A 12084-nucleotide genomic window follows, 5' to 3' on the forward strand; every position below is an offset into this window, starting at 1 on the left:
GCAGCCACCTCGGTCCCATGAAAGAGCATGGGGCACTCACCCCCACTGCGGGCCACAGCGAAGCGTGATATTTTTGATACCTCTTAACCTTGTAATATCCGATGTATTGTATAATATCTTTGCGCTACTGCGAATTTGATACCTGAAATTTTCGTTTTAGGAGGGGACACCTAAGCAATGTTGTCCTTGGTGTCAGTGTTTGTTGGCTTCTTAAGATATGACTAATAAAATTCGGGCCCATCGGTTAACCCCCTTTCTTCTAGCCTATAGGAGAGTGTTTTGCACTGGCGGGAGCTTTTAGTTTTGAAGGTTTCATTGAAGTGTGTGTACACTCATATATATATATATATATATATATATATATATATATATATATATATATATATATATATATATATATATATATATATTGCGGACAATGTCTTCCTTTGCGAGCTAGCTCTTTTGCAGGCCCATCCAGAAAGAAATACAGCGTAAATCTGAGTGCCCCTGGGAATGCGATGGCGATGACGTCGATAATGATAATAACATTTGACAAACGTTTGGCAGGTGATTACACTTCTAGTTGACGTCGATCAAATACGGTCGCTCCAGTGGGGTATTCAAATTAAATCGGGCTATTCCGACCCCCATTCCACATTATCAGCTCAACCATGAAAACATCGTCTTTCATCGACTTCAATTACACGTTGGATCACCTTTTTTTAACATGTGTACTTTTCATGGAGAAGAACGAAAATGTAGAAATCGACATAGCTTTTCTTCTCGAACTGGCTTTGGGCAGTGTCCGGTTAATAACGCGCCATGACTCACTGTGAGGCTTGTATGACCAGTATGTCCTGTATGAAGAGCTTGTAGATCCAGTGGTCACTGTCAATCAGCACTGCTGTAACATAGAGTTCACAGACCTAAAGTGTGGTGGATGCCTTGAACGTGCTCTGCGAATGACGTTGGCTGCGATTCTTCTACGCGGTATGGAACGCTGATCTGAGTATGTAACGTGAGTTTTTAAAGTAGTCCTATTGCTTATTGATATTTACCGATTTGTTTCCCCCTCGAGTTCAATTGCTCTTCTGCAAACACGTGTTTTCTATATGTGTTTGGCAGCGTGGGTGCGGTCAGCCTCTTCGCCGAAGTGGTCCTTCGGAGCGCCACACTGCGGAGCCTGAGGTTACCGTCATCGTTCTGCGAATGCCATGCCACATTCTGGAGCACTACTGTCCAGCTTCCACATCCCGAAGCCGCGCAATGCATGCAGGTCTGGCTCGCAGCCCTGCGGAGACCGAACTTGCTGCTCAGCAAGCTCTGCATCGACTTGCGGGGCTTCGGCGAAGCTGAGTGCCAAGCCTTCTTGGGTGCAGTTGCGGAGACGCACGCTCTGAAGTCGGTGGTCGTTCTCTCCTTGCCCGCAATCGACCGGCCAGAGAGGGTGTGCACCACCATGCAGGAGCGAGGACTGAACGACCGAGTGGTCATCCACAGGGCTTACATGCGCAACGCAGAATGTCTGCAGCAATGCCCGCAAATCAGCAGCGCAACCATCAGAGCGACCCATTCTCGCTACAATGGCGAGCTCAGTTTGCAGCCAGTTATCTCAGCTCTAGAAGCGGTCGGTGGCTGCTCTCACATAACGTCGCTCCAGGTTAAGTGCTATGATTTCGATCGGAGTGTGTTCTCCGCCTTGGCGGCATGCATAAGAGCCTCGTCCGCGCTTACTGATGTAAACATAAACTTCGGTTACGTTTTTGCCCATCTAACAAAAGAGAAACGGGAGGTGCAGACGGAACTGGTGAGAGCGCTGGCCTCCAATCTCAATCTAGTCAGGGTCAACGTCAAGGGAGTACTGCTGGCGAAGGACGACTTCAAGCGGCTCGCGCATGGCGCTAGCAAGAGTCTCCGCCTCACAGAATTCGCCATGACTCCCGCCTGTATCTTCAGTGCCGGGCATGGTGAATTGTACGGACCGGTGAGCAGGTGTTCGGTGCACTTTGCCGAGGCCTGGACGGGAGTATCAACCAAGAAGAACATCGCACTGGCCGACATCTTGGTATGACTCATTGCTATCTGTTGTTGGATTGTTTGCGATCGTTAGTTAAGTGATTAACTAGTGTGGAAAGTGCACGTGTAGTATGCGCCGTGTAATGTTTTTAAGCGCCAATCGCTAGAGAGAACTCTGGTGCTACGTGTGCGCTAGTGCAGTAGTAATTGTGCAGTAGTAGTAGTGCACTACTAGTGTACTAGTAGTTCAGTACGCGAATCTGGTCATGCTGCGAGGATGTGGCTCCAGCAGCATGGGAATGACAGACAGTTGTACGGGGGATGTGGTCTATAAGCTTCATAATTGTGGCTTCGAACGGTTTTGGGATTTGGTATAAGTGATCATATCCATCAGCCCAATGCGCCATGAGTGCGAAAATTTGCAATTGTTACGCGCGCCTGCAGAGACTAATTCGTTTGCTGTGTTGGACAAAAGTGAGCGCTGAGAAACTTAGTTTCGAAATAGCATCACAGATTACGCCGCAAGGTTAGTAGAAGCCACAAGTGAACACAAATAGACAAATGCGGGTAATTAACATCATTCCTTGGGGTAGCTAAATGGTAACAGCCAATTAGTTTTCTTTAGTAATATTTCTTGAAATCTGTGTGGAGTTTCGCTAATTTAAATGTTTATCATCAGTGTACGAATCAAAAGGGTACCGAGAGAAAAAAATTTCTTTCTTGCTTTTTGGGCTGCAATAAGTAGCTAGTGACCCTATATTCACGGCAGGAAACATCATTTGCTTCAGAGCGTCACAGTAATTATTTGGAGTCTCGTATGTAGCGACCCGTCCAAGTTTCGGTTTCAGAGAGCAACGAGATGGACCAAAGAAAGAATGTAGACAAAACTGGGCACGTGACCTCACAAAACTGTGACGTAAGCATGCCAGCGCGCTCGCTGGCGTGCGAGCTTCGTGTTGCAAGTTCGTCTGCTACGTCTGCACGTGGTTTGCGACGTCCTTGCCATCATCGTTGCTCTCACTCTCGTCCTCTAGCGGCGACTATTTCCTGCAGGCGGGAGTCGCCGCCCTATAAGACGTGGCGAATGACTTTCAAAGCAAAAGCTTTACTGGACGCGAACTTGCGATTTCGCTGTGGCGGTGCTCGGAACAGTCACATGACGTCACAACGCGCGCCTCGCCGCGGATATTTCTCTCTCTCTCTCGCTCTCTAGTCAGTACTGCGCATGCACCACTAGTAGTACCAAGCCCCAAGTGTTCCGCCGCTGCGCAGCGCCGCGCCTTTCCGCCCCGCCATTTGGTATAGACGTCACACCGCGTTCCTCGTCGTTGCGCCCACCTCCGTTCGCTTCGCCAGCTGAGTCACACGCCTGATAACATGTCGGAGGATTGAAAACGAGAGCTCGCGTGCGCCGCAACCCAAATGAGGCGGCAGTATGGGCGGCGACAATTCTGATAAGCAGGAGGCTTGGAATCGACATCGGAACGAGATGAAGAGGAAACAAATAGGCCAGGAAACAGATGAACAGCGCGCCAAACGACTTTCTAAACGGCGCCACATAGCCAGGCAACCAGACTAACCTGTACTTGCAATCAATATTACCAAGGCTAACCATGCTATGCCTTAGCTTTCGCTACGTTTATCCTGGCATAGCCGAGCTAAGCCACAAGCAATTTTTTATTGGATACACTTCAAAGCATCGTCTCGGAAGGTATGGCGAGTGACAGCAATATGCGTACGTACCACTAGAAGTAGTATGAAGCATTCGTCGTGCACGCTTTTGGAATGAAGCGTATTCCGGAGCCGAACCCAAGGCGGGGTGAACGTCGGCACAGCATCAGGCTTGGGGTACGTAGTGTTCGCGGAAGGTCATAGGACTGGTCTAAGATCCGCGGGTTTTGTTTACACCAGGCACGCTCGAAATGAAATGAGCAAATCAGGTTGCTCTTCAACGGGGGCCCGTTTTAAGCATGCAAAATCGCGCACGAATTCGGACCACTTCTGCCGCTTATCGACGCCGACGGTAGCGAACTAGGAAAACCAGGCACGCTGGTGATCGCTAGCCTTCGGATCCGAGGCCGCCGGCCCTAGCGATACGTCCGCAACTCGTAATAAACACCTATATTCGTCAACACAATCAATGTCTGCACATTTATGTTGCTAATAATTGACACTACAATTAATTTTCCCGACGCCGTTGGTAGCGCTGAGAAAACAAGTTAGCTAAGCGAGCCTCTTCGCAGACACGATGGCGGCGGCGGCGCTGTCCGCTTGGGAATCAAAATCATGCCAACGGTTCACTATTTCGCGCAGCGTTTTTAAACATGCACACTTTCAACTTCACCTTACTAAACGAGTCATTTCGTGTCGGAAACAAATGTTAGCTGATATTTGTGGTGCTATCAGCGGCAAGGGGAAAAAAAAAAAGACTGGGGCTATCGGAACAGAGAGAAACGTGCTCGCAGCCCTCCCCCCCCCCCCACCCGACGGCAGCGCAAACACGTGACGTTGTCTATTCTCGGTTGTTTACAATTCTGCCTTGATGTCTAAGTCACGAGGGGCGGCGTTTTCCGGTTGGCTGCCTGCATGTACTAAAGCGAAATTCACCGTTGATATTTAGCAGATGATGTGTGTGTGCCCAAATAAATCGTTCACACAGGTTAACTTGACTTCGAAATTTTGTGTCAGCCTCCTTTAACCAAAATATTTAGGAGTGCTACAGACAGATAAGTTATAATCGCTTTTTTCTTTTACGATGAGTTTTACAATGTTTGCAATGAGTGTCCGAATTTCTCAAAGCAAAAGCCCCCCTTTCTGGGGCTGGGTGAGAGGTCCTTCAGTGTGATGCGCGTACGACTCTTTTTTTCACTGCCCTATAAGCTATCGAACCGGCAGATGCTGTCTATCGTAGTCCTTTCCATTTAAAACAAGACATATTGGACTCACTGGGGCCTTCAGATCTGGCATCGCACATGAGAATCGTGACGCCTAGGCATTCGCACACCGGCAAAAAAAAAAGAAAACAAATACAGCGAACAAGTATTGACTTTTTTTTTCGTGTACACTCGCTCCAATTTTTAAGCTAATATCCTCGTACACCCAACAACAGAAGTCCCCTGTAATGCTTGCGTAACAGATTACTGTATTCGAAATCTTACGGTTACAGTCGATGGATCTTTACAGTAGAATGTTTATCACATGTTGCTGAGATTTCTTATTCGCGAATTTCAAGATGCTCTGATTCTGGCGCTGCGTTGCCGCTTTTCAAGCGGAACTCATTGAGATTTCTTTACATTTGCGCGCACACTCTCTGATACAAGTAAAGCGCTTGGAACTTTGGACGCTTTGGAAACTCATCAACGTTTCTTCGGCTTTAACCCCCACAACGGCTCATTGTTTTACCTGCAGCAAACGACCAGACGGAATGCCTCCGCCGTCTTGGCCGCAGCTCAGTTCGTGTTTGGCGAGGAAGATGGCCTCGAAGGCGCTCGTTCTATCGAGCTGATGCATGACCATCCTCGTCTGCTCGAAATGGTGAGCGAAGGCACTGACGTCACCAAGGCCGCCGCCAAGGAGATGATCAGCAGCGCCCTGCTTCGTGTTGGCCACTTGAGCCTCGACGAGTTTATGAGAATGACCGGCGTCGTCAAGGAGACGGCGGAATGCCTCGCAGATCCTGGTTCCAGGCGTCAGCTCTGTGACCTGAACCACGATTGCTGGCTGCACATCCGCCGCTTCTTGAAGATAGCGGACGTTCTGCAGCCTCTATGTGAAAACTGTACGAGGGGGTTCTTATCATCCTTTTATTTTGCTGGTGGGGGATGAGAGGTCAGCTCGTCTACTGCATTAGGAGGAATGTGAATATGAATAACTGTCAGCAAAAAATTATGGATTACAAAAAAGGGTCATTCGGCTGCAACATGAACAGCAGGAAGATTTGTTAAAAATTCCCTTGGGTATTGCGGGGTGGGGAGGGGGGCAGCTACCATGAATCGTCAGCTTCCCAACGGCTAGCTATTTATGAACCCAGGATTAATTTTTCTAGATACCATATTTTTATTTCGCAAGATACTGCAGGCCACGGGCGACCCAAGGTAGACTGCAAAACTGTTAGGTCTACATCGTCCGCAATAACAAACGAAACAAGTTACAAAGTCAATCCCGCGCTTCAATTATTGCGTATAACGCGAACCTGATAAGTTTTCTGCGTCGCAAATCTTCTGTATTAGCTTGGGCTGTCTTTCAATAACACCAGGGAAGTCAAAGCAAACAGTACTTCTTTTCTTTTTATTGTTTCATTGCTTTTCAATTACATTAATTCAGCTGCTGTTTTAGATTGCCACTGAATTACATAGCTTGCATAATGTTGGTCTTTAAGCCTATTTGCACGTGGATGAAAGCGAAAGAATTTAACAAAAGACGAAGGTGCCAGCCAAGTTACGCAGGACTTGCTACTTCAATGGGATGATTCAAATGGTATGAGTGGAAATAATAAAAAAAAAAGAAATAAACGACAAAACTGAGCAAAATAACTTGAGGCTTGAGATTTGTGTAGCCTTTGCAAATAGTGTTGTGTGTGTGAGCAGACACCTCGTATGTCAATTTGTAGTTTTCATCTTTAATGTTAAACGAATATCATCGACCTAAACAATATAACGCATACTGACAAGTCCTGCGGCGCCCGGAACATGTTACTATGATTTATTTTTCACAATTAAGGTTTCGATCCCCGGGAGATATGTATAACGTGATGTCATGGTTAAGAAGGCGGTCCCACGGGTTGAGAATATCGTGACGTTTTGAAAAGATAGCGACCTGCGTTTTAAACATAGCGCTCACAAAGGTTTGTGCATAAATAACTCAATAAATGAATGACTAATGAACGCATATCTACGTAGAAATTGCCTGGGTATTGAGTTCCCGTAAATGAGAAAGATAAGGTAATGCTGGCGATATAGCCGACCTTCCTGTTTGGAGCAATAGAGCACACATGTCCAGTTTGCCTAAATATTGCTCCCTCGCATGTCTTGGTAATGATCCTTCCGTACATTTTCTGAATATTTTCTTGCAGGCTGGCAGTCACCGTCAACAGAGCAGAGCTTTCAACCATTTTCATAGAAGACTGGCCAGGTGCCTGTGGCGTCGACGTACGACTGAATCAAGAATTCAATAAAAGATTCAGTCAATGAGTCAATCAATAATTCATTCCTGTTTCCGCAATGGAGAGCAAAGAAGCTTTTTGGAATGCAAATAATCCATTCGTGTACGTACTAGAGACAATAAACTGGATGTTTTATTCCGCAGACATCTTTGTGATATTTTATGATATAGAGAAATGAAATATCTGCTATGCACGTTGTGAGCGAGTCTATTGTGTTACTTAAGCGACTATAAATCATTTTCTTGGAACTAGTACTTGAGAGTGTTAAGATTTAAATAAACCTTGCGGATTTCCCAGGCACGTACCCAGGAGATTTTTGCGGGGGGGGGGGGGGGGGGCTCCCAAGGTAACTTTTCTATGCAAATGAGGGGGGGGGGGTGAGGTACTTTAACTAGTACAAATGTGAATGATGCCCACCATTAGCAAGAAACACGGTTAGAGCCGCAAAAGATAACTTAAATAAGGTGTACCCGACAGGCACGCCTGTCCCCCAGTACACTTCTCCTTTACTTGGCAAACAAGGAACCACATGAAATGCACTTGCGCATGAGAGAAGCGCAGAGAGAACACTGCCAAGAAGTAAACACGGGAGAATGTAAAATAAAGAGTTGTAGTAGTGTTTGAATTAACTCTGGAAGATATATGTATATATATATATATATATATATATATATATTTGGGGAAATATCGAAGTTCTCTTGGATTCCTCGTTTACACCTCTAGCGATTTAAGTTCCAGAACCAATTCGCTTTGTTATTGGGGATGTTGCGTAACAATGCATCATCACCATTCGCGAACAACCGCGTATAGCGCAGGACGCTGCGGCTCTAGACGCACTGCGCCCACCGCGGATGATTAGAAAAAACACCCCAATGAGCACAGTAGAGAAGTGGCTACATCAGGCGGCTGGACTGATTAATGCAGTAGCGTCGTTCAAAGCACACTGCATCATTCTCCACTTCCTGTCGCGTTTTCTCTACTTCCTTTAAAAAAAAAAGATGTTGATCCATAAATATTTTCGCAAACAACGGTTAAATTTGTTCATTTTCTCTTTTGTTTCCTGCTTGGCTGTTACCTTGGCTCTCTCCCTTGGTGGATAGCTTAATTTCTCAACAACTTGCGACTCTTGTTTCCAGTCGCCAATTTTTCACGAAAAGTGCTGTGCAATTAAGGAAAAGCCAGACGAGGTAACGGGTGATAGTCATTGCTGATGGGTTTAGCGCTTATTTCAGGGTCTGAGGATGGACTCCGCTTCGTATTGTTCTATTTCCAACCTTATCTAACCCATATCAAATCAAATCAGCTTATTATTATTACGTCGTACGTTAATTACAGTACATTAGTGTACAGACGAGGTTGTATGGTTCCGAAGATCTGCAATCATTACGGCAAAAAGTCAATCGAGGAAATAATGAAGCAAAAAGGACAGCTAAGCGCAACTGGCGTTTTCTCCAGCCCCATCTCGTTCCACGAGCATAGAGACCATAGCTGATCTCTTAATTACCTGGTCCCTGGATCAGTCTAAAGAAGGAAGGTTGAACTAACGAAGCAACAGCAATGCGCGTGATCGTTGGATAGATGGTGACAACTGAACTCATTTCGAATTTATTGCGTGGGCAGAGAATCGGTGAGAACACTAGCCTTCACACCCCAGGAGATGCCGATAACTACCGTCATCGAAAAAGAGTGAAAAAATTGACAGCCATACCATTCCGTGAAGACGGAATGGCAGCGACAGCTGACGACAATCAAAGCTCTCAAACCAAAAGCAAAGTGATTCATCTGCGCCGCGGTTTGGCACCAAGGTAGTGCAATGCCTGACCCACCCACGGCAAAGGTGAAGCAGGCGTTAAGCGCTCACCATACTTGGGCTGATCCCGACGGTAGTGCGATGGCGGCCCACCTGCGGCGGAGGTGAAGCAGGCGTTGAGCGCTCCTCATACGTGGGTCCATCCCGAAGATAGTGAAATGCCGCCGCCGGATGTGGAGAATAATTCCGTGTGTTTTGAATGAAGCTTCTACAGTTATCAATCGAGCCGCTTGACGTAGCCACTTCCCTGTTGTGCTAATGCGGGTGTTTTTCTAAGCTTCCGTGGTGGGCGCAGTACGTCGAGAACCGCAGCGTCCTGCTCTCTACGCGGTTTTACGGGACTCGAGACCACGCATCGTTACGTAACTTCCCAAACAACAACGCGAGTCGGTTTTGTCACTTGGTAGAGCAGTAAACGAGGGATCCAAAAGAACTGTGATATTGCACAAATAATCATTTCTCTGTAATTGTTCCAGAGCTAATTCAAAAAAACGCTACTAGAAATCTTTATTTTGCACTTTCGCTTGTTAACTTCTTCTTGGCAAGTTTCTTCCTGCCCATCTTTAAAGCGCGAGTCCATTAGATGTGGTTCGCTGTTTGCCAAGTAAAGAAAAGGTGTATCTCACAGCCGTGCCAGTCAGAAACACGTTATTTCAATTCCCTTTTGCGGGTTTACTGGTATTTGTGGCGAGTGGTGGGATTATTCACATTTGTACTAGTAAAAGTACGCTCCTCCTCGTTTGCCTAGAAAAGTTCCGTGCCTGGATGCTGTTGCTTTCTTGCACGCCGTGTCGGAGGGAGGCTCGGAGCGTGCACATACATGTAAAGAGCATGGAAAAGAGAAAAGGGGGTGCTAGAAACTCGTTTGGACCTTTCCATCGCCTGACATATGCACAGCGCCCTCAGGGGCTCCCTGGACGTCACCACGTTAGCGTATCGACAGCTGTAATTAGCCGTGACCCCCCGCAAACGCATTTAAGAAATCGTAGAGCTCAGCTTTCTAATAACGTGCTAATCGAAAGGGGAGCTAGATTCAACGCTAGCGAGGAGGATAAGAGGAGGCAGATAATGGGTAGAACTGACACAGTCGCTAATCGACTACATAACAGCTTTGCCATTCTCGCAGTTCCTATACACGGGTAGAGCTTGGGAAAGGAAAAAAAAACTGACGTTTAAGTATTATAAAATAATACATTTAATTAATCAATTTCATTACAGGGTCTGAGAATTTCCTTGAATAATTGCATATAATTATGCAATTAGGCGGAATGCAAACGATAATCTGAGTATTTCCAAGCGACGGCAATAAACGCTCCCACGGTTATGTCCAGCTATGTAGAACGGTGGACTCGCTTCAAGCAATCGAAACATTAATGCACATGCACAACCTGGGTCCTTCCAATTTTAGCCGTCTTGGTGATTTCAACGCACCGGTCATTCATTGGCCCTCTCTATCGACGTGCGGTCTTGATGCCACTATCGTATAAATTTTAGCCCAATTTGGGGATAAAATTTCTTGAATTAACAGAGATATACTACATCTTTCACGTCGTATTCGCAGGCTTAGACGATTGAAGGAATCCCACAACCCCGTACACATTGCTAGGTTCGCTAAGGTGAAGGAGGAATTTCGTACAAAAACCACATCAGCTGAAGACTTTTTGTATAGCATGCAGCTGCCGCTTCTTTTGAAAAGTAACCGGCATAAGTTCTGGTGTTCCACTTTCCCTCGTGACAGCTCTTGTATATCTTTATGTGTGAACAATGAAATGAGTAGTGATTCATGACTAATCTTCAACACCTTCAACGCATACTATGAGTCAATTTTTCCTTGCGATAATCATATTTTCCTCCTTTTTTAGACGTTCATCCAAGTTGCCCCATTATTGACATCTTAGCACAGAATGTGTCTTGAACCTCATAATAAATCTTGAATAAATAGAAAAGTGAAGGGCCTGATGGAATCCCGAATTTGTTTCTTGTTCGGCATGCCTTATGAACTTCACGGTACCTTATTTAGCTTCAATAAATCCCTAACGTCCGGCATAGTACCTTCATTATCGAAGATGGCTAAGGCGTTTCCGTAACATAAGTCAGGTAGTAAGCAACATCTTACTAACTACCGGTCAATATCTTCATGCAAAATACTAGAGCATATATTCTACGAGCACATTATGGTATTTCTTGAATAAAATAATATTCTTTCTGATGTACAGCATGGATTTAGACTCGGATTTAGCACAATAACACAACTTGTCGAGTTCGCGCGTGACATACCTCCTAACCTTGATAAGGGATTTCAAATTGGCGCTGTATTCATAGATTTTTCCAAAGCTTTGGATACCCCACTTGACTCAAAACTGCTGTCCAAACTAAATGCCGTTCTTGACAAGCCTCAATTAGAAAACTGCACTGAGAGTTTTTTGTCTCACCGTTCTCAATTCGTAAGGTTTAACTCGATCAATTCCTCGGTGGGGGTTGTGTGATCTGGCGTCCCTCAAGGATCAGTCCTTGGTCCTCTTCTTTTCTTAATATGTATTAATGATTTGCCACGTGAGATATCTAAAATCCGAATGTATGCATACGACTGCGTATTATATGACGTCATTTCAGCTCCCTTTTGTCATGTTCGCCTTACTGAATTATTTGTCAAATTTTTCAAATGCCGTGAAACATGGCAGATTAATATCAACTTCCACAAGATTATCGTTAGGTCCTTCTCTAATAAAGCTAGCCCGTTCTTTTTCAGATACGAATTTAAATATAATTTAGTTCAACGCGTTTCTGAATATAAACATCTTGGTCTCACTTTCAGCGCTAACCTGTCCTGGTCAAAACACGTTGATTCCATTACGACTAAAGCTCTACAAAAACCGGGGTATTTACGTCGTACGCTGTCTGGTTACTGTTATATAAACTATTTTTCGCCCTATACTTGAGTATTGTAGTATTGTTTGGAATTCCCTACAAGGAGTACGAAATAGACCGAGTTGAGGCCGTCCAAACGAAAGCCATTAGATTTATCTACCGACGTTATGACCACCGGCCAGTTTTCACCATGGTAAATGATATCCTCGCTCATCCTAACATCTCTCGCCGAACAGCGACACGTAAT

The 12084-nt window shown here is 45.5% G+C and overlaps 1 protein-coding gene across 1 annotated transcript; it reads left to right on the forward strand.

The window, feature by feature from the left end:
- The first annotated feature begins 1242 nt into the window (after positions 1 to 1242).
- On the forward strand, positions 1243 to 7294 carry LOC129383297 (uncharacterized). The gene is made up of 3 exons (XM_072284181.1): positions 1243 to 2047; positions 5407 to 5776; positions 7070 to 7294. The coding sequence occupies exons 1-3, from the start codon at positions 1253 to 1255 to the stop codon at positions 7114 to 7116; spliced, it is 1212 nt and encodes a 403-aa protein (XP_072140282.1). The 5' UTR covers positions 1243 to 1252; the 3' UTR covers positions 7117 to 7294.
- Positions 7295 to 12084: the final 4790 nt, after the last annotated feature.

The sequence above is a fragment of the Dermacentor andersoni genome, chromosome 8 (assembly GCF_023375885.2).
Source record: "Dermacentor andersoni chromosome 8, qqDerAnde1_hic_scaffold, whole genome shotgun sequence".
Taxonomy (NCBI): domain Eukaryota; kingdom Metazoa; phylum Arthropoda; class Arachnida; order Ixodida; family Ixodidae; genus Dermacentor; species Dermacentor andersoni.